Below are 23,199 nucleotides of genomic sequence, written 5' to 3'. Positions count from 1 at the left end.
CTCAAAATTTTGAAAGCATCATACCCTTGGCTTTTAGCAAGGGAATGGCTAGTATCAGTGTTAAGAAGTCTGATGCCATTCTGATTCGTAATCTTTTATGGAGCTCATTTTTTTTTTCTTTTCTGGGAACGTTTTAAGATTTTCTCTCTTTCCCTGGTGTTTGAAAGTTAATGAAAATGGATCTTAGTGAAGGTATATTTTTCATTTATTACAAACTGGTTACTCTCTGAACGTCTTTAATCTGGAGACTTACTTAGGTCCTTAAATTCTGGGAAATTTATTTTATTTCTTTAGTTAGTTCTCCCTCTCTGTTTTCTTTGTGTTTTTAGTAAAACTCCTTGTTAATTAGATACTGGAACTGTTGAGAAGAAAATCTAATATTTCTTTTTCGTATTTTCTATCCTTTTGTTTTATGCTGCTTTCTAGGAAATTTACAGAACTTATGTTTCATGAATCATGATGACATTAGTCTTTCAAATAGCAACACTGAAAGCTAGATGACAATCGAGTACTGCTTCATTTTGAAGGAAATATACCTTCTAATTTAGAATTCTACACTCAAACTATCAAATTGTCTAAGTAAAGATATTATAGCCAACAGAATTTCAGAAAGTATGCCTTTCCTGTGTTACATCTCAGGACTCTACTAGAATAAATGATGCGTTCTGCTGAAATGAGGAAGTCAACAAAGACAAAGGAAAATGTGGGATCCAGATAACATGAGAGAGAGGTCTAGCTTGGTTTATTCCCAGTATAATATTGAAGCAAGGTCTCAGGATAACTGGTGGCCACCCCAGAGCTCTGTTCATTCAGATTTGAGCAAGTTAGAAGATTTTAAGAGAAACAACTTCAGGAAGATAAAATCTCTCATGATTTTGAATGTGTTAAGAGATTTACACCAGTTAGGGAGAGAATAGTGATCAGTTACTGATAAGTACATCTAAAAAATAACAAAAGACAGTTGCAAACTCCAGGGCAATCTAAAATGTCTGTGCAGAATCAGAAATCTAACTAGAGTATACTTCATACCTCAGCTGTGAGTAACACTTAGCGTGTTTCCCTGAAAATAAGACCTAGCCAGACAATCAGCTCGAATGCGTCTTTTGGAGCAAAAATTAATATAAGACCCAGTCTTATAGTAAAATTATATTTATGTTATATTTATATTTATTTATTATATTTATATTTATATTATATTAATTATATTATATTATATTAATATATTATATTATATTATATTATATTATATTATAGACCTGGTCTTATAGTAAAATAAGACTGGGTCTTATATTAATTTTTGCTCCAAAAGAGACATTTGAGCTGATTGTCCTGCTAGGTCTTATTTTCGGGGAAACGCGTTATCTGCTTTCTTGTTATCTTTGCAAACAGTTCTTTGGGACACAGTGTTGCTTTAGGCTCAGTCCAAAGGTTATTTTGCCCTGTTTTAACATTCCAAAGATTTGAGGCATAAGGTGGTGTGCAGGACAGTTTTTCTAGGATGGCAGCTCTAATTTCATTTTAAAGTGGCTCCATTTAGATTATTTTTTTACATAGATTGGACTCTGCTAAAAATCCCAGCATGTTAGGCTTTTGTTAATTAGTTTTTCCTGAGGGCAGACCTTGTGAAAAATAGAGTGCTCTGGAGTATTTCCAAATAGTGTCTTTTCCCTTTTCCTGCTGGAGGCATGAAGAGATTTTCCCCAGTATTCACTGTGAGAACCTGGTTGAGCTGTTGGTGGTAAAACTCACAAATGTGTGGGGCTTCCCAATGAGTAGGTCCCCCTGGAGTTTTTAACTCTGAGTTGTCCACTCGGAGTCCCCAGCAATTCATCAATTACAGTTCAGATTTTCCTACAGTGGCACTGGTTTCGGTGGAGGTTTCTGCTCAGGTCTCTTTGCACTGGTAAGTTTTGACTACATATTCACCAGTCTGCCTCTCTAATTTTGGGGTAGCAATTTTGTGACCTCACTTCTCTTTCAGATCTAAGAAGAGTTGTTGAGTTTTCAGTTTGTTCAGCTTTTTACTTCTTAGGAGGGATCGGCTACTTCTAAGCTTCTAGGTATACTTCTTAAAAGCAAGCAGTCTCTGGGCAATAGACAGCATTTATGTCTTGTTTCTTTATACCATACTTAACTTCCATGGGGATATTAGAATATTTTATATTATAATATTTTTGCTAATTGAAATCAAGAAATGAACTGTAACATCTTTTTAACGTCTTGACAAACATAGAGTATACCTATGAACCAGAAAGTCAATTTAATTGTTTTATATAAAGATATTTGATTTTAAGTGTAAAACCATATTCAAAGTGCAGGAATTGATATTATAATAATGGTTTTTCTAAGTGTTATGTAAGGACCCTTGGCGTTTTCTTCAGGAAGCTTAAGGTTCTCCCTTTTTAAACTATGTATCTGTGTGAAGCTGATTTTCCTAATTTTCAACCAAAATTAACATTTCGTATGACAGATTGAGTGCAAAAGCTGATATGAAAATCCACATACTAGACTATAGCAGTGCTAGGGCTTTTAAAAGTCTGAAACATAACACTTCCTGTGTGCGCTTGAAAGAATGTATATTCTGCTATAGTTGGATAGAATGTTCTGTAAATACGATTGTGGTCAAACTGGTTCATAGTGTTGTTCAAGTTCATAGTGTTGTTCAAGTCTTCTGTGTCCGTACAGATTTTGTATGTACTTGTTTTGTCAATTCCTTACATAGATATGTTGAAATCTCCAAGTTTAATTGTAGATTTTTCTGTTTCTTAGTTCTATCAGTTTTTTCTTCACGTAGTTTGATACTCTCTTGTTAGGTAGATATATATTTATTATATGTTTTCTTTGTGCTTTGACTTCTTTATCATGATGTAATGTCCCTATTTATCCCTGGTAATAATGCTTTTTCTACTTAGTATTATTACAACAACTCCAGCTTCCTTTTGATTCACGGTTGTATATTATTTTTTTGCTGTTCTTTAACTTTTAACCTATCAATGTTTTTATATTTAAAGAAGCTCTTTTTGGTAGGCTACATATAGTTGGGTCTTGGTTTTCATCCACGTTGATAGTCTGTCTCTTTTAATTAGTGGTTTATGCCACTTACATTTATTGATCTGGTATGACTAAGATAATCTGTCTTTTTATGAGCTATTTTCTATTTGTTCCAACTGTTCTTTGTTTCTCTTTTATTCTTCTTTGCCTTGTTATTAAATGAGTATTTGTAAATGATTTCATGTTCTCCTGTTTCTTCATTATTCTACCTCTTATCAAAATCTTTTTTAGTGATACCTGAGTTTTCACAATATACATCTTTAATTAATCTTGGTCTGTGTACAAATAGTAACATTCTTACTCCTGTGTACTAAGGACCTCCCAATAGGATACTCCCATTTTCTCCCTTCATCCTTTGTGCTGTTTTTAGTTTTACATATACTAGAAACATTTGGTACATTGCTGTTAACTTTGCTTTAGACAATCATTTGTGTCTTAGAAAAATTAAAAGTAAGGAAAAGTGAATTTATGTTTGCCTTCATTAATGCCATTTTAGTGCTTTCCATTTTTTCCTCTACATCTATGTTTCTGACTTACAATTTACGTTTTGTCAGAATTTCCTTTAATATTTCTTTTAGTACTGGTCTGCTGGTAACCAGTTTTCTAGTTTCTGTCTGAAAAAAGCTTTTGTTTTTCATCCCTTTTTGAAAGATATTTGCACTGGGTATAGGATTCTGGTTCACATTTTTTTCCTTTTAGTACTTTAAACACATCACTTTGACGTGGTCTGGCTTGCGAAGATTCTGATGATAAGTTGGCTATAATTCTTGTTCTTCTGTATTTAATTTCATTTTTTTTCTCTTGCTGCCTTCAAGATTTTTTTCAAAACTAATTCTGGTTTGGGTTATTTTGAAAAATATATGAGAGAGAGAGAAGACAGAGGGAGTGTGTGTGTGTGTGTGTGTGTGTGTGTGTGTGTGTGTTTCAGTGTATTTCCTTAACGTTTTGTAACATTGGACCTGGATCTGTGGTTTGGAGTCTTGTTAATTTTTGAAAATTCTCAATCATTGTATCTTCAGATAATTCTTCTGCCACTTTTTCTTCTCTTTCTGGAATTCCTATTAAATAAATACATGTCTGACTGTTCGATATTGCCCTACAGCTCTTGGATGCTTTGTTCTTTTTTCTACACTCTTTTTTTATCCTGGCATTTCAGTTTGTGTAATTTCTGTCTTCAGCTTCACCCTCAGCAGAGTTGAGTGTATTGATAAGCTTATCAGAAGTATTCTTTGTCTGTTTTCATGTTTTTCATTTCTGCCATATTCGTCTGGTTATTTCCTATAGCTTACCATATATGCTGAGATTACTCTTCATGTTGTCCATCTTTTTAACTGGAATTTTTATCATATTAATCATAGTTATTTTAAATTCCGTATCTTTTTAGTGCAAACGTCTGAGTTATATCTGAGTCTTGTTTTTTTTGATTACATTGTTTCTTGTCAATGTTTTTTTCTTGTTTCTTTTTATGCCTTGTTCAAAGCTGGACATCTTTTGAAGACAATAAAGACTGAGTAAATAGGTTTTATGTATGGAAATGGACATGCCTTTTCTATTGCGAGGCTTTTAGTGTGTCTGTATTTATATGGTGGTCTTTGGTGGAGGGTATGTGTTTCAGGCAGTCCAGTCAAGAATTTATTGAGGTTTGTTTGCTTTTTTTGGTTGTTGCTATGATTCACCTCAGTACCCCCACAGACCTCAGATTCCTTTGCTGTTACCTTATGGTTAGGGTGAAGCTTGTTTTCTCAGAGGTACTTTCTTTGTGTGCTCCATTAGCTCTCCCCTTTGTGCCTGCCCCTCAGAGAGGGACTCTCTCCACACTCTGTCTCCCCCTAGGAGTAAACTGTTGTTACTTGTTCCTTACGATTGTTAGCCTCCTGGTGGGGAGGGTGGGTTCAGGTTGAAGACAGGATATTTTTGCTGTTCTGCTTCCGCCTCAGTCTTAGGAAAGCTGTGTCTCTGGGGTGGGGTGGTCCAGCCTTCCTGGTGATTCGGCCCCTCAGGTTTCTGTAGTAGTGTGGGTAAGGACATATTTCTGACTCTCCTCTAGTGTTACAAGGTTTTTTTCTGTGGCCTTTCGCAGCTGCACTGGCTTTTCACCTGTCCCTGAGGAAGATGGTGTTTGCTAATGTCCCTTCCCCTCCACTAAAGGCTTTTGTTTTGAGGGAAGTTAGGCGAGTTTATAGGTACTGCTGCTCTACTCCTTCAGACGTGTACCTGGAGTGAGGCCTGCTTCCAGGCTTTCTTCTGAGCACCCGGTGAGGTCTGGAGTAGAGCCTGTGAGTGAGTGTGAATTCCCCTTGTGCCTTTGGCTCCTAGGGTTTCTGTACTCACATTCCAACCAACCTTTAGCCTTCACTAATTCATTATAAGCTTTTGCTGAATTTTTCTTTCCTGCTTATATGTCATTTGATGTCTGCTCCAGGTAAACAAGTGCTAGTCTCACGTTTCTCCTTGAGTTGGTTGGTTGGTTGCCCTTTGATGGATTGAAGTACAGCTATGAATTTGCAGATTATCCAGCTATTGTTTTATTTTTAGGGTTGAGAGCAGAGCTCTTTCCAGTTTTCTATATCCTAAGCAAAAGCTTTCCCCCTATCTTTTGGTTTTAATTTGAGAGTTATAGGAAAGTTCCTTCTTAAACATGAGACTTATGGCTTTGGTCTTTAGTTTTTTTTTTAATTTAAAGAAGTTTTAAAGGCTTTCAGTTTTTCTTTTCATCATCTATAAAATGTCTCTTTTAACATTTCATTATTCTTTCAATAAGCTATTATTCTTCATGCAGACCTGTTGTGAAGATATCCTATTGTGCTATCTGGCATAATTTGCACTTCAGAATAAACCAGTACTGTCTGATACCCGTCTTAAAGACTAGCTGAGATACAGAGGGAGATGTTATCTTCAGAGTTTTAAAATTCCTAGCACTTAACAACATTTGAGGTTTGCAGTGAATATAGAAATAAGGTGCATGAGACAAATATTTTAAAAAACATCTTTTGATGAGTCAGTTCTAGATGTTCTGTGTTCTAGCTTATTTTGTACACACCTGATGTTAAAAGGAAGTACAAATAAACCGAGTAGCATTGTCCCTAGAACAGCAAAAGAAGGTATGTAAGAAACATACGTGGTTTAGATTAGGTGTAGAACACCTAAACTAAAGTATAGTTTAGGTGTAGAACAGAGCAGAAGGATACATATATTTATGTATATATAAGTAAATACAAGTAATGTATAGATAATAAATATGTAATATATGTTAAAATAAATATATTTTCAATATGCATATGTATATGCATATACACTGTTTATGGCAATAAATATAAATGACTTTATGATTATTTCTCTTATCCATTAGCATGCCCTTTAGTCATTAATCAAATGAAAGCAAGGTGTGAGTTTAATTTTTGAAATACAGTTAGCAAACAAGAAGAAACTGTCTCGCACGCGGTAAGATGATGCAAGGAAAGAGTTCTGTGTATGTTTTCGTTAAGTCACAATCTAAGATTGACAAAAAAAATGATTTAAATTAATGTAACAGAGGATCATAACCTTTTAGTAAGAAATTCAAGATGAATTGGTATTGGCAATAAAGTCAAAGTTTTCAGTTTATTAAAGTTACTTGTTTTGGGTAATATTCCAGGAGATAAATTGTTTTTATCTTAAGACATTTTACTATAGGTAAGAAGCACTACATACTTAGTAACTTGACTTACAATATGATATTAAAACGGTTGATTTAGAATTGAAGTATATGTGAGCACATAAGAGTTTAGAGCACTAAAGGATAGTTCAAAGTAGATGATTAAGTAGTTAGGAAACATGTAGTGTAAGAATAATAGGACTGTAAGGTAAAAGTTTAATATTAAGCTAGTTTTTTTGTGACAAAAGAGAAAGCATGAGAAATAACATTTCTAATGAAATATATTCTAGATATGTTAAAACTCAAGCTGTATTATTGTTCATTATTCTCTGTTGAGAAAAGTGTTTTAGAGGCATATTGGTAGGGAAAAAAAACATGCTCATGAGTTTTCTGTTTTATAAGAGCATAGCTTTTGGCAGGGAATGCAACCCCATATTGTAAAATTGTTTTCATAGGAGAGTCAGTGGTTTTCAAGCATTAGAAGATACAAGAATCACCTAGGGAGCTTTCCTATGAAAACCAAGTTTTACAGTATGATGTAGAGGAGGTAGATCTTGAGATAAGAGACTGAGAAGCAGTTTAGATCAGAGAAGTGACAGAGGGGTGAGTAATATTGTGGAAATCAAGTTCAAAGAATGTTTAAGAAAGATACTCAGTGTCAAATGCCATGAAAAAAATAAAGAGGGACTTGAGAAATTTAGCTTGGAAATTCATAGATGCCTGTGATGTTGATGTGTCTCTGGAGAGGAGTATGTGGGAGGCCGAGTTACAATGGGTGGAGACGTGAATGAGGAGAGGAAGGTAGCGGAAATCAGTGGTAGAACTTCCGGATCTTGTTGACTGATGGGAAGGAAGGGGATAGAGGAAGTAGAAGGTTTAGCAGTGGAGACAGGGTGAAGGAGAGGATGGTTTAGCAGTGGAGACAGGGTGAAGGAGAGGATAAGTACGTACTGAAATACGATGCTCCACAGGAACTAGAATGATGGGCTAAAGATTTCTTATGCAAGTATTAGTATGGATGACAGAAAGCACGTGAAAAAGTACTCAACATTAGTTATTAGGCAAATATAAATTAATACCGAATTAGATACCGCTATACACCTGTTAGAATGACTAAAATTTAAAGGATTGACCATACCAAGTGGTTAGTGAGATGTGAAGGAACTGCAACCCTCATTTACTGCCACTGGGAATGTAAAATGAAATAACTGCTTTGGAAAACAGTGTGGCAGTTTCTTAAAAAGTTAAACATGTACCACCCATGTGTTCCAGCCATTTCACTTCTAGGTAATTACCCAAGAGAAAAGGAAATATATATGTTCATATGAAGGCTTACACATGAATGCTTATAGCAACTTTACTTGTAATAGTAAAAAACTAGAAACAACCCAAACGTCTGTTTGGTGCATAAAACTGTGGCGTATCTACGCAATGTAACACTAAGCAATGAAAAGGAATAGACTTTTGATACATGAAACAACGTGAGTGAATCTCAATTGTGCTGAGTGTAAGAAGGCAGACAACAAAAAATATATACTTTATGATCCCATTTATATGAAACTCTAAAATATGAAAACTAGTGACAAAGTGGTGGGTGGGGAAGGAGGGATTACCTACATGCACAAGGAAACTTTTGGGATATGTTTACTCTTTGGAGAAGGTTCCTGGGTATATACATATGTCAAACTGTATCAAATTGTATATTTTAGGTATCTGCAGTTTACTGTATGTTAATTATAATTCAGTCAAGCTATTTAATAAAAAATGAAAATAAATTTTTTTGCCAAGAAGTTTTGTAGCACTGTTGGAAATTGAAAGGACAAAGTGAGGTTAGAATAATATCTAGTATTTGGATAAAGAGTTCACATATGTTATTATGCTATAATTGTAATTTCAAGGTACTTGTATTTTTAAAAACATTTTTTAATGTTTGATGTCAGTCTGCATGTGAATGTAAAAGTATTAGAGAAAAGTGACATTTTTCCCTTTTCTCCCCTTCCCCCCTTTTTAAAAAGGAGTGACAGTTCATTCAGGTTCTTTGTATTCTTCTTCGTCTATATTTGTCAGTTTGCAGTACATGTACTACAGGCTGCAGGATTTCACAACTGGGGCAACTGGTAAGTCATTTACTTTAATTACTCTAGTTAATTTTTTCATCTAGTATCTTTATATAATTTTTGACTTCCTAAAAAGAGTTAACATAGAAAAGCCAGATTAGTAAAAGTAAGCAAAACAAATAATTCCTTTTTTTTTTTTTTACTTTTTAAAAATTTTCTGAAGCATAAATAACTTTTGGACAAATCATTCTATTTAAAATTATGTTCCCATTTTTAAAAACAGCACATTATATCAAGTTTAAATAAAATGTGTATATAATGGGCACTAAGAGGAAGAGTAAAAAGGAGACTGAGGAGTGATCAGATAGTTAGGAGGGCCAAGGATTATGGAAGGGAGAGAAAACAAATTCGAGGATTTTAAGGAAAAGGGGATGGACCTATTATGTGTAGAACACTATTTTAGGTGTGCAAATATGTTTTCTTATACACACACCAATGCACAGACACAAATCAACTTTGAAAAGTGGAATTACTGCATACACATATATACATATCTTTAAACAATAAAATCATTCTCTGCATGGCAAAATGGTCATTCAGGATGACCAATATTTGGATGCTCCTAAGGTAATAACAGACTTACATCTGTCTTCATACATTCTGGAGCAAACATTCCTTGAATGAAACTGCTGCGGGTAGAAGAGTACACATCTCTAAAATTATCCCTCCCTCTCTTCTTTCTCTTGTAATTGAGTTGCATGCAGTTGAATTCTTGTAAGCTAAAACGCATGCCCAAGGCAACTTTGCTGCACTGTGCACATAAACTAAACAAGCATGTCGCTGGAGTGTATTGAGGGCTACATTTAGTATGCTACTGAGTCAGAGTAGTGACTGGCAGTCAGACAACTGTCAGTAGCTTTGTACGTCTCCTAATGGGCATATGTACATGCAGAAAATTTATAAAGATACTTTAAATCAGTTCTATGAAAAAGTAGCATTCATTACCATTTTAAATAGAGTTTAGTCTTTGGCATTTATGGGAAAGGAAATGCTTTAAATGTTTGATTAACAAATATACTGCTTATGCTAGCAACACAAGTGTTTTTTTTACCCTGATGAAATTGAAATAATTTCTTTTGCTTCTTATTGCAAACTTAGGAAAAAAGTCTTAAAATTGAGCACACCAGCATGTGTAGCAATGCAATAGCACAGGAGTCTGTAGTGAGGGTGCATGCAGGATGACCAGTTTGAAGACCTCATGTAATTCAGATTTTAAAAAATGAAAGTGTTTATTTTGAGCTAATTGTAGATTCACATAGTTACAAGAAATAATGTAGAGAGATCCCAGGTACTCTTTACCTACTTTTAAAGATGGTAACATTATACGATATGCAAACCAGGATCTTGACATCGATACAGTCAAGATGGGGAACATTTCTATCCCCAAAGGATCCCTCTGCTGCCCTTTTATAGCTACATCCACCTCCCTCCTGCCCCATCCCCTCCTTAACTCCAGCACTTACTAATCTGTCATGTCTGTTATTTTGTTATTTCAAGAATGTTATATAAATGGAATCATACAGTGTGTACCTTTTGGCTTTTTTTACTCAGCATAATTCTCTGGAGATTGATCCAGGTTGTCATGCATATTAGCAGTCCATTCCTTTTTATTCCCGAGCAGTATTCCATGGTATGGATATACCACACTTTGTTTACCAATCATCAGTTGAAGAACTCTGGTTTCTGGTTTTGGGCTATTATGAAAAAAACCCTTATGAACATTTGTGAACAGGCTTTTTTGTGAACCAAAGTTTTTATTTCTCTGATAAATGCCCAAGGTTGTAATTGCGGGTTCTTATGAAAGTTGCATGTGTAGTGTTTTTAAAGAAACTGACAGCCTGTTTTCCAGAATGGCTGTACCGTTTTACATTTCTCCCAACAAGGTGTGAGTGATTCAGCCTTCACGTCCTCATCAGCATTTGGTATCATCAATATTTTTGTTTTAGTTATTCTGATAGGTGTGTAGCGATAGCTAACTGAGGATTTAATTTGTATTTCCCTAATGACTCATGATGCTGAACATCTTTTCATGTGCTTATTTTCCATCTTTGTATCCTCTGGGTGAAATGCCTCTTCATCTTTTGCCCATTTTCTTATTGAATTTTTTGTTTAACTGCTGAGCTTTGGAAGTTCTTCATATATTTTGGACACTAACCCTTTGTTAGTTATATGGTTTGCAAATATTTTCTTCCATAATTAAGCAGAATTTAAAATGAACCTTAAAAGAAAGTAATAATGAACGTATAGGCTTAAAAAATATAAAATCTGGTTGTACACACTTAAGGCTGGAGTTTGGTGTTTGGATTTGAATTCAGACTATGCCATTTATTAGCTGCGTGACCTTGGGTACACAGCTAAATATCTCTGTGACTCAGTTCCTCATCTGTAAAAATAAGAGATTAAAAACAGCATTATCTTATTGTGAGATATTAAATGAGTTAGCACATATAAAGAACTTGAACGTTGCCTGGCTCATAAGAGCTGAATGTGTTAGTTGTTTTATTATTTTTTAAAAGTGTGCATTGATTTATTTCCCTGATTATCCTTTTTATTATTTCATAGTGGTTGGATTTCATCCCTTACTGGTCTCAACAATAGTATTCCTGTCGGAATCATGATGATAATCATAGCAGCACTTTTCACAGCATCAGCAGTCATCTCACTAGTCATGTTCAAAAAGGTAAGTGAAGTTTTATGTCTGTACATTTTTATAGTGAAAGTCATGTTCAGTTCTCATTTTCCCATTTTACTTTTACTTCAGTGAAACCTTTAGCCATTTTGTTGTTGTTCTTGTGAAAGTTTGCTCTTTGAGGATTACTTTTTACAATAAAAAGTTATGCATTGATAAATTTTAGAAAATTGTATCACATTTTTAACTTCCTGTAAAAAGGAAATATTTGAAAATTCTGTTAACTGGAGGCTTTTTTTCGTGAATTGAAGACAACCTCATTTTAAAAATTTGGATTATTTATGTATTCTGATTTCTTTTTTTGAATATTGAACATATTAGTCTGATTAATAAATAGAAGTAAGACTATTGTATGGTATGAGCATTTTGTTTGTATTTAAAATTTAAAGACACTAAAGAATAGTATCAAGTACTAGCTGAGCTGGGTTATGACATGAATTTTGTTTTCAGTGACTGCCCAATTATCTGTACTTCTTCCTATAGAATTCTCATGGCTGTATTCACAGCCTTAAAAAAAATCATTCATTACATAAGGTGGGGGAGAAATCAGTGTTTTTGTTTGTTTATATACAGTTTGATTGTTTCTTGGATATATGTTTTTGATATTCTACATGTGTCAAGCATGATACAGTTACCATGGGAATGACACCTGTTTTAAAATGATAAAGACTTTGGTGGGTATCACTTTAAAGAAAGCAAGTTCTGACAGCGTTTTTTTCTTTATTTTTTTTACTGTTCGGTAACTTGAGATCGAATATGTATAAGGAATGCATAGAAATAAATAGCTGTACCTTATATTTAAGAAGACCTTGCACTCTTGAAATATTTTACTTGCACGTTTGTATTTTATCCTCCTTCAAACTATAAAGGCTAGGCTGTGTTTCTTTCTATTTAAATTTTGCTACTTATTTGCTCTGATTAAAGCTTTTACTTCTTTTCTGAACTACACACACATACTAGTGAAAGTCAGTTTTCTGAAGTTACTAAATCCTAGTCTTTTTTCAATCTTCCTCCTCCCTGAACCATGCAGCCTTCCACGCTATAGGCGGCTCCTGCCGTCGTCATAGTGCTCTGATTCTCTTGTCTCTGAGGCTATTCTTTCTCTTTCATTTCTTTGTCCAGCCCATAATAAGTAAAGGCCTTCTTAAATGCAGTCAGCTCTCTGCTGTACAATCTTTTTCCTTGGGAATTTCAACCTCCCTCATTGTTTCAGTGTCTTCTCTACCTGAGAGACCTAGAATCTTGGAGCTGGAAGATACAATGCTTTACATAACCATTTAGTTGCATTTTTAGGTGACTGTTTACATCTCCAGTTGGTTGGTACCATCGTCTCACAGTACTGCATTATAAACTCAACATTTTCTTCTCGGAACTAGCTCTCTTCCAGAAGTTCTGATTCATATTTAGGAATGTTTATTAAGACTGCATATTGTATGATTCTATTATGAAATGTCCAAAATAGGCAGGCAAACCTATAGAGACAGATTGTAGATCAGTGGTTGTCTGTGGCTGGGCATGGGGTGGAGAGTAACTGCTAATGGTTATGGAATTTCTTTGTGGGGTGATGAAAATGTTTTAAAATTAGGTGGTATGATCTATTCACAACACTGAATATACTAAAAACCATTGAATTGTATACTTTAAAAGGGTAAATTGTACAGTACACAAATTTGATGTCAAGCTTTTTTTTTAAGTACCTACTGTAAATGAGGTGGCGCTAAGTACTGTCTCAAACGATTCCATTTGTGTCAACACTTTGACTACTTCTGCTCGTGCTTCCGTGATTGTTTTTAGTTGCTTTCCTAGACTTTTATTATCTTTCCATCCTTCTCTTCCTTTTCATTCCCACCTCAGCTAATCCAGATTTTTTTTACAGGTTAGTCCCACCCTGCCCCCACTTTCTTCAGTCCATTTTATGTATAGTTACTATATTAATCTAAAATCCCCTAAAAGAACCCAGCACTCTGAAGAGTTTTGAAGTGGACATGGTATGGGGAATGGGAGTGTGGTGATTGTGGGAAGTAGGGCTAGTCCCTTTCACAGCTCCCAGGTCCAGACTTTCTACTCTAGTCAAACTGTACCACTCAGTTTTTTTAAATACACCATGCCCCAGTTCTTGTTCATGCTATGCCTCTTAACTTCTGGGTTGCTTCATCTTCTCTGCCAGTTGAAGATCTGCTAGTGTTCTTTCAAGACCTCTTTCAAATCTTCCTGCCTCTTCCACGGAATCTTTCTCTTTCCTCATGTCTTAGGGATTACGTCATCCTCTGTTCTCCTGGGAACTTGCTCTCTGTATTACCCACTGTGGGACCTGGGCATAAGCCACTTTACATACCTGTAGTGCACACATTCTGGGGTACCCAGCTTGTTACGCTCCTCCAGAGTGAACATGTCTTTTAGCATTGGAATTAAATAAGAAGAACAAGAGCTTTGGAACCATATAACTCAGGTTTAAATTCTGGCACCCTCACGTAGAGCTGTGTGAACGGAGGCAGGCTTTTCTAACCACTCAGGTCCAGTGTTCTCCCCTATTTTTAAGCTCTGTGGGAGTGGGGACCTAGTCTGTGTGCTTTCAACCTATATTCCTCACGTCTAGAACAGTGACTGGCAGTGATTAGCATGTGATAGGCATGCAAATATGTTGAATGAATGAAGGAATGAGAATACTACTTTCATAGAGTTGGTGTGAGGATTAAATGAAACAATGAATGTAAATTGCATAGCACAGGACCTCAATTAAACTTAATTTTCTTTTTGGCTTTTTGACTCCTTTATCGTTTTATATTCAGGGTTTGGTTTGGTATGTACTATTTTTAGTAGGTTCCGTCAGAGAAACAGAATAGAATGAAGAGATTTCTTGAAAGGAATTGGCTTATGTGGCTGTGGAGCTGGCTAGGTCAGTCTGAAATCCGTAGGGCAGGCTGTCAGGAAGGGTTGGAAACTCAAGCAGAAGTTGAGCTCCAGTCCACAGGTGGGATTTCTTCTTCCTCATTTCTGCTATTAAGGTCTTTCACTAATTGGATCAGGCCTACCCAAATCATTCCGGATATTCTCCTTTTCTTACAGTGAACTGGCTATAGATGCTGATCACATATACGGAATACCTTCACAGCAATACCTAGGTCAGTGGTTGATTGGTAACTGGAGACTAGCCTAGCCAAATAAACTTGACTATTACAACGTCTCTGTGGAAATTGCTTTATTATTCCAGATGTATCATTGGGGGTGCTTTATAAAACTAGAAATGTAATAAATTTAGAGTACAGGAGAGAGTTTTGTGGTATGCTGTACGTTCCATTCATTTGTTAAAACAGTTATCGAAGAGCATGTGTTATATGCCAGGTACTGCATATAATGTGTACTCAAGGAGCTCACCCTCTGGTGTGGAAGGAGAAACGAATGAATGGTGGGTACCACAATGGGTAGCCAGGGGACCTTGTAGCTATTATAGGGGTACATATAGGGAGCACACAGGAGGGACGCCTAACCAAACTGGGGAGATCTTTTTTAGTAGTGAGGTCTTTTTGTATTGCCTTGGGTGAGACATCATGATAAACAAGAGTGATCTAAGTAAAGGAGTAAGAGGGAAAAGGAGAGGATAAGTAGGTACCACATACCGTGTTTCCCCGAAAATAAGACCTAGCCGGACAATCAGCTCGAATGCGTCTTTTGGAGCAGAAATTAATATAAGACCCGGTCTTATTTTACTGTAAGACCCGGTCTTATATAATATAATGTAAGACTGGGTCTTACATAATTTTTGTTCCAAAAGATACATTAGAGCTGATTGGCTAGGTCTTATTTTCAGGGAAACACGGTAGCAGGGATACCACATTCATGTCTAGTTACAAGATGTAACATGGCATATTCAGGGAATTAAAAGTGCTCAGAATGGATGGGAAATAAACTTGGTGCTTGAGTCATGCAGGGAGGAAAGTGGGCTGTTTATGGTGGAAGACAGGTAAAGGTGAGGCTGAATATGTAAGTGTAGTTATATCCTGTAGAGTCTTGTAAGCTAGGAAACCTGTTAAGAAGTTTGACTCTCCTTTAAACAGTGGTGGTGAGCCACAGAAGAGGTTCAAAGGGAGAGTAGCTGAATTGATCCAATTTGAACTTTAGAAAGACTATTCCAGAATAGATTTATGGGACAGGGATGTGGTAGAGAAATTAAGACTGGGAGACAGGCTAGGAAACTGGGTAGTAAAGATGGTGGCCTAAACTAAGAACTGGCAGTGTTAGGTAACTGTAGTAAGGGAATATGGGCAGGTAGCAACTGATTCAACTTGGTCTTGGGAATGGGTGATAAAGGAATACTTAGGGATGACACCCAGGGTTTTAGTTGGTGGATCATTCAGGAAGGGAGTACAGGAAGAAGAGCAGATTTGGCCATTGAGATGTTTTCAGCTTTGGGTGTGGAGAGTTTAAAATACTGGTGGGGCATTAACATATAAACACTTGGTAGGCTTTTGGATATACAAGTTGGAAGCAAAAGAAATGGCTCTAGGCTGGATTTTTAGATTTGGTAAGTATTGACTTTTTTATGAAAATGAAGCCTAGAAAGTGGATATGGACTGAGAGGGAGGCCTAGAGTTGAATATTTCCAACCATTTAAAAATCTCCTGAGGAAAAACTGTGGAGGTCATTTTAACCAGCAGTGGTAGTGGTGGGGAATATGTGGCACAGGTGATAATAGAGGCAGGGTGTGAAGGAAATGTTTATTCTGCGGCTGCTGTGTAACTGCCTGCTGTGTGCAGCACTCTGAAGTCTTTGACCTGCAGTTTTTTCCTCCAGGTACATAACTGTTCTTCAGGATCCAATCCATGGAAGGAAAAATTTTAAAGCTGTGCTTGGTGTATGCCAGACATTCAAAAGAAATAGTACTGCTTCTCAAATAAAAGAATTGATATGGAAATTGTGACCCCTCCCTTTTTTTTAAAACTTCATAGTTAAAGAAGTTACCAGTTACCTTTTTCTATATGTGTTCACTGTCAGTGCTATTCAAGTTCCTAAATTTCTCTGAATCTCATATTCTTTATCTGTGAAATAAGGAATTTAGATATTAGATGATTTTCTGTATGATTTTATGAAGTACAGTAAATGGGGATAATACAAGCTAAGATGTAATTTGAGCCAGCTTTCATATTTGTGATAGCATAGATTTCTCTTACTTTGATAGAAATTGAAATCCAATAAAAACACCTGTTTTTCTTTTCCACACTAGCTCAAAACTGGGTTTGTTGTTGTTTTGATTCTTGGGGGTATGTAGACATAGTTTATAACCACTAGAGGTCAGGCTCTTCATAAACAGCTAATAACCCTCTAAAAGTTACCTCGGCACACTATTTTGATTCTAGAGTTGCAATTTATTACGCTATTCTGTGTCTCCATCCCCCCTAAACATGCTCTGTGGTATATATTTATTTCAATTACAGTGACTACAATTTTGAGAATTTTGTTAATATTCTGAAGTCTTGCATAATTCGAATAGGTAATCATTGGTATGTAGAGTTCCCAGTATGAGCTCTATGGTAATTTAACTTTGTTTTCCCCATAGTGTCACCTTATTAGCCAAATTTAAAATAATTGAAATGCAAGAATATCTGTCTCTTTTACCTATTCATAGTTCAGTCCTTAACTTTTCACAGGTTTCTTAAATTTTCTCTTAGATTATTTCTAATTTTGTTTGTTTGTAAAAAAGACCTTTCTACAGTAAGCTGCATGTACTCATTGTGAGATAAATTTCTTGAACATAGAAGTAATTATCTTTAATGTCCCATAGAAAACTTGGCTTTGAAAAGGGAATAGAAATTGAATAGTTTGAGGCTGCAGGGGAAGTATTATAAATGGGTCAAATAACAATGAATGAATCTGAAGAAACTACATAAGAGATTAATCGAAAATTTTCCCCTTATTTTAATTGGTAAAAGAGCTAGAATAACTTAGTATAGAAGAGATAAATAGGAAATACATACGTTGCATTCCTTTTGGGACCTAGTTTTGAATGATTATGTTTTCCATGAAATTAAAAAAAAAAATGTTCCTAGGCGTCTGTGTCCAGATCCATAAAATAATAATAGTGATTTTTTTTGGATTTTGGACGAATTTTTTTTTTTTTTTGGACGAATTTTAGAAAAAGTTATTTCACTTTTTAAAAAACAAGTTTCCCTAAGGGCTTAAAATTTTGTGTACCAAAATATCTATTCTACAAATACTCTTTATTTTGTGTGAGGGCATAGAATTTGTACAATCCAGAGTAAGTCTCATTTATTAGTTAAATTGGTGTTTAATAGTGAATCCTTTGTAACGATATTCTATTACATATCGAGTGATAATCTTCTTAGATTGAAAGTGACTTTCATTTTCTTTGAAAGCATTGTTATTGTTCACCCTACTTTTTTGGCTTTATTTTGGATCTAGCACAGAATATTGATAATTTTACTCTACCGATTTTCTATGGTCACAAATAGACATGTTGTATCCCTCTGTCTCAATAATTTAATACTATAATCTTTCCTGATTAGGAATCGATTTCAGATGATTCACATTGCTTATTAAAATGCTGGTCCACATGCTTGTTATTTGCATACAGGGGACACAGAGTAGGTACAGTAATACTTTTGAATCCCTAGATAAATTGGCATTCTGAGCAGCTTATGATATTCTGTCCTCAGTTGGTATTCTTAATATGTGTACTTTTTTTCCATTAGTTTCAGGTGCACAAGACAAAGTAATATTTAGACGTTTATCATTTATATCCCTCACACCGTGTGAACCCCCCTCCCCCATCTGCTATCCCTCTGACATCGCGCAGAGCCATTACATTTCCACTGTCTCTATTCCTAATGCTGTACTCTGCTTCTTGTAGGTATATACACACACACATACATATGTATGTATATACATATATATACATATATATATATAATTATAGTTGGCATTCATTATTGTTCAGCTTCAGGTGTACAGTGCAGTGATCAGGCATCTACATCATCCCTGAGGTGGTCTCCCAAATGGGATATGTGTCCATCAGATACCCTACAAAACCTTTACATTATTGATTCCATTCCTCAAATTAATTTTCAAAACCGCGTGGCCATCTTGTGGTTACTGACTGTTTTCTAATCCCCTCACCTTCCCCCTTATCCCCCCCTCCCGCCCATCTAGCAACCCTCAGTTTTTCCTCTTTGTCTCCAAAACTGTTTCTATTCTTGTTCTTTCACTTGTTGTTTTCTCTAGATTCCACATGTAAGTGAGATCATCTGGTATTTGTCTTTCTCTGTCTGACTTATTTCACTTAACATAATGTTCTGTAGGTCCATCCATGTTGTTGAAAATGGTAAAATTTCTTTCTTCTTTATGGCTGCGTAATACTCCATTGTATAAATGTACCACTGTTTCTTAATCCAGTCATCTACCAATGGGCATTTCCGTTGTTTCCATGTCTTGGCTATTGTGTATAGTGCTGCAATAAACATAGGAGTGCATAAAGATTTTTGAATTAGAGTTTTGGATTTCTCCAGATAGATACCTAGGAGTGGAATTGCTGGATCATAAGGTAGTTCCATTTTCAGATTTTTGAGATACCTCCATACTGTTTTCCATAGTGGCTGCACCAATGTGCAATCCCACCAACAGTGCACAAGTGTTCCCTTTTCTCCACATCTGTGCCATCACTTGTTGTTTGTTGATTTATTGATGATAGCCATTTTGACTGGGATGAGGTGGTATCTCATTGTGGTTTTTATTTGCATTTCTCTCATGGTTAGTGAGGTTGAGCATTTCTTCATATATCTGTTTGCCATCTGTATGTCCTTTTTAGGAAAATGTCTCTTCATGTGCTCTGCCCATTTTTTAATTGGGTTGTTTGGTTTTTTGGAGTTGAGTTGAGTGAGTTTTAATAAATTTGTGATATTAACCCCTTATCAGATATATCATTGGCGAATATCTTTTCCCATTCAGTAGGATCCCTTTTTGTTTTATTGATGGTTTCCTTTGCTGTGAAAAAACTTTTTAGTTTGATGTAATCCCACATGTTTATTTTTTCTGTTACTTCCCTCATGCGAGGGGATATATCAGTAAAAATCTTACTCCGGGTAATGTCTGTGAAGTTTCTTCCTATATTTTCTTCTAGGTATTTTATGGTTTCAGATCTTACATTTAAGTCTTTAAGTTATTTTGAATTTATTTTTGTATATGGTGTAAGGAGGTGGTCCAGCTTCATTTTTTTGCATGTGTCTGTCCAGGTTTCCCAGCACCATTTATTGAATAGACTGTCTTTACCCCACCATACATTCTTGCTTCCATTGTCATAGATTAAATGGCCATATAGGCATGGATTTATTTCTGGACTCTATTTTGTTCCATTGATCTATGTGTCTGTTTTTATGCCATGCTGTTTTTATTACTATAGCCTTGTAGTATAATTTGATGTCAGGTATTGTTATACCTTCCACTTTGTTCTTATTTCTCAAGATTGCTGAGGCTATCCGGGGTTTTTTATGGTCCCATATAAATTTTAGGATTATATGTTCTATTTCTGTGAAAAACGTCATTGATAGTTTGATAGGAATTGCATTGAATATGTATATTGCCTTAGGCAGTATGGACATTTTAACCATATTAATTCTTCCTATCCATGAACATGGTATGTGTTTCCTTCTATTTGTGTCTTCTTTCATTTCTTTCTTCAGTGTCTTACAATTTTCTGAGTACAGAAATTTTACTTCTTTGGTTAAATTTATTCCCAGGTATTTTATAGTCTTTGGGGAAATTGTAAATGACATTTTTTTTTTAAATTTCTCCTTCTGATGTTTTATTATTGGTATGTACAAATGCAACTGATTTCTGAATATTAATTTTGTATCCTGCTACTTTACTGAATTCATGTATCAGCTCTAATAGTTTCTTAGTGGAGTCTTTAGGGTTCTCTATATATAGTACCATGTCATCTGCATATAATGACAATTTTACTTCCTCCTTACCGATTTGGATGCCTTTTATTTCTTTTTCTTGTCTGACTGCTGTGGCTAGAACTTCCAGCACTATGTTGAATAGAAGTGGAGAAAGTGGGCAACCTTGCCTTGTTCCTGATCTGAAGGGGAATGGTTTTAGCTTTTCCCCATTGAGTATGACGTTAGCTGTGGGTTTATCATATATGGCCTTTATTATGTTGAGATATGATCCCTCTATTCCCACTTTCTTAAGGGTTTTTATCATAAATGGCTGCTGGATTTTATCAAATGCTTTTTCTGCATCTATGATCATGTGATTTTTATTTTTCATTTTGTTAATGTGGTGTATCACATTAATTGATTTGCGGATGTTGAACCACCCTTGCATACCAGGGATGAATCTCACTTGATCATGGTGTATGATCTTTTTAATGTATTGCTGAATTCTGTTCGCTAATATTTTGTTGAGGATTTTTGCATCTATGTTCATTAGAGATATCGGCCTGTAGTTTTCTTTTTTTTTGGTGTCTTTGTCTGATTTTGGGATCAGGGTGATAGTAGCTTTGTAAAAGGTGTTTGGGAGTCTTCCCTCCTTCTGGATTTTTTGGAAGAGCTTGAGGAGAATAGGTGATAATTCTTTTTTGAACGTTTTGTAAAATTCACCTGTAAAGCCATCTGGTCCAGGGCTTTTGTTTGTTGGGAGATTGTTGGTTACTGATTCAATTTCCCTGGTGGTAATCAGTCTATTCAGGTTTTCTGTTTCTTCTTCAGTTAGCCTTGGAAGGTTGTACGCCTCTAGAAAATTGTCCATTTCTTCCAGATTGTCAAATTTGTTGGCATATAGTTGCTCATAGTAATTTCTTAAAATTTGTTGTATTTCTGAGGTGTCTGTTGTCACTTCTCCTCTTTCATTTCTGATTTTATTAATTTGGGTCCTCTCTCTCTTTTTTTAATGAGTCTGGCTAAAGGTTTGTCAATTTTGTTTATCTTCTCTAAGAACCAACTCTTGGATTCATTGATCTTTCGTATTGTTTTTCTGGTTTCTATTTCATTTATTTCCGCTCTGATCTTTATTATCTCCTTCCGCCCTTTGGGCTTATTTTGCTGTTCTTTTTCCAGATCCCTTAAGTGTGAAGATAAACTGTTGATTAGTGATGTTTCTTGTTTCTTTAGGTAGGCCTGCAATGCTATGAATTTCCCTCTTAGGACTGCTTTTGCAGCATCCCATAGATTTTGGGTTGTCGTGTTTTCATTTTCGTTTGCCTCAAGATATCTTTTGATTTCTTCTTTGATCTCCTGGTTGACCCATTCATTATTTAGTAACATGTTATTCAGCCTCCATGAATTGGTGTGTCTTCCAGTTCTTTTCCTGTAGTTCATTTCTAATTTTGTAGCACTGTGGTCAGAGAAGACAATTGGTGATTTCAATTTTCTTAAATTTATCAAGACTTGTTTTGTGGCCTAACATATGGTCTATCTTGGAAAATGTTTCATGTGCGCTTGAGAAGAATGTATATTCTGAAGCTTTGGGGTGAAATGCTCTGAAAATATCGGTTAAATCCACAAGTGGTCCAATGTGTCATTTAAGGCTGTTGTTTCCATATTGATTTTCTGTCTGGAAGACCTGTCCCTTGTTCTCAGAGGTGTTGAAGTCCCCTACTATGATAGTGTTACTGTTAATCTCTGTCTTTATGTCAGTCAATATGTTTTATATATTTAGGTGCCCCTATGTTGGGTGCATAGAGGTTTACTAGGGTTATGTCCTCTTGCCGGATCGATCCCTTTATTATTATATAGTGCCCATCTTTGTCTTTTAATATGTTCTTCATTTTAAAGTCTATTTTGCCAGATATAAGTATTGCAACTCCAGCATTTTTCTCATTTCCATTTGCATGAAATATCTTACTCCAACCCTTCACTTTCAGCCTGTGTGTGTCTTTTGATCTGAGGTGAGTCTCTTGTATACAGCATATACAAGGGTCTTGCTTTCTTATCCACTCAGCCACCCTATGCCTCTTGATTGGAGCATTTAATCCGTTTACATTTAAAGTGATTATTGATAGGTACATAGTTATTGCCATTTTTAAATTTGTAGTTGGATTGTTTTCATCTTTCTTCTATTTACAGAAGTCCTTTTAGTATTTCTTGCAATGCTGGCTTGGTGGTAATAAATTCCTTTAGCTTATTCTTTTCCGGGAAGCTCTTTATCTCTCCATCAACTTTAAATGATAGCCTTGCTAGATAAAGCAATCTAGGTTGTAGGCCTTTGTTTTCCATCACTTTGAGTATCTCCTGCCACTCCCTCTTGGCCTTCAATGTTTCTGTAGAAAAGTCATTTGATAGTCTTATGGGAGTTCCCTTGTATGTGACCCTCTGTCTTTCTGTTGCTGCTTTTAGGATTCTCTCTTTGTCTTTAAGGTTTGCCATTTTAACTATAATGTGCCTTGGTGTGGACCTGTTTGGGTTTATCCTGGTTGGAACTCTCTGTACTTCCTGGGCTTGTATTTTGGTTTCCTTCATCAAGATTAGGGAAGTTTTTGGACATTATTACTTCAAATATGTTCTCAATCCCTTGCTTCCTCTCTTCACCTTCTGGTATTCCTATGATGCGCATGTTGTTGTGCTTGATGTTATCCCAGAGGTCTCTTAAACCATCTTCATTGTTTTTTGTTCTTTTTTCTTTCTGTTGTTCTGTTTGGGTTATTTCTGCTAACTTGTCTTCTAAGTCGCTGATTAGATCCTCTGCTTCATCTAACC

At 35.6% G+C, this 23,199-nt stretch overlaps 1 protein-coding gene across 1 annotated transcript in view; it reads left to right on the top strand.

Moving 5' to 3' along the window:
- SCAMP1 (secretory carrier membrane protein 1) overlaps nucleotides 1–23,199 on the top strand; it is an 89,855-nt gene that overhangs the window by 60,262 nt on the left and 6,394 nt on the right. Inside the window, exons 7-8 of the mRNA XM_081054077.1 lie at nucleotides 8,701–8,802; nucleotides 11,365–11,482. Coding sequence (XP_080910203.1) covers nucleotides 8,701–8,802; nucleotides 11,365–11,482 — 220 coding nt within the window. The remainder of the gene's footprint in view (nucleotides 1–8,700; nucleotides 8,803–11,364; nucleotides 11,483–23,199) is intronic.

The sequence above is a fragment of the Rhinolophus hipposideros genome (assembly GCF_964194185.1).
Source record: "Rhinolophus hipposideros genome assembly, chromosome: 7".
Classification (NCBI taxonomy): domain Eukaryota; kingdom Metazoa; phylum Chordata; class Mammalia; order Chiroptera; family Rhinolophidae; genus Rhinolophus; species Rhinolophus hipposideros.
Note: the sequence above shows the minus strand (reverse complement) of the source record. Positions and strands in the feature narration are given on the sequence as shown.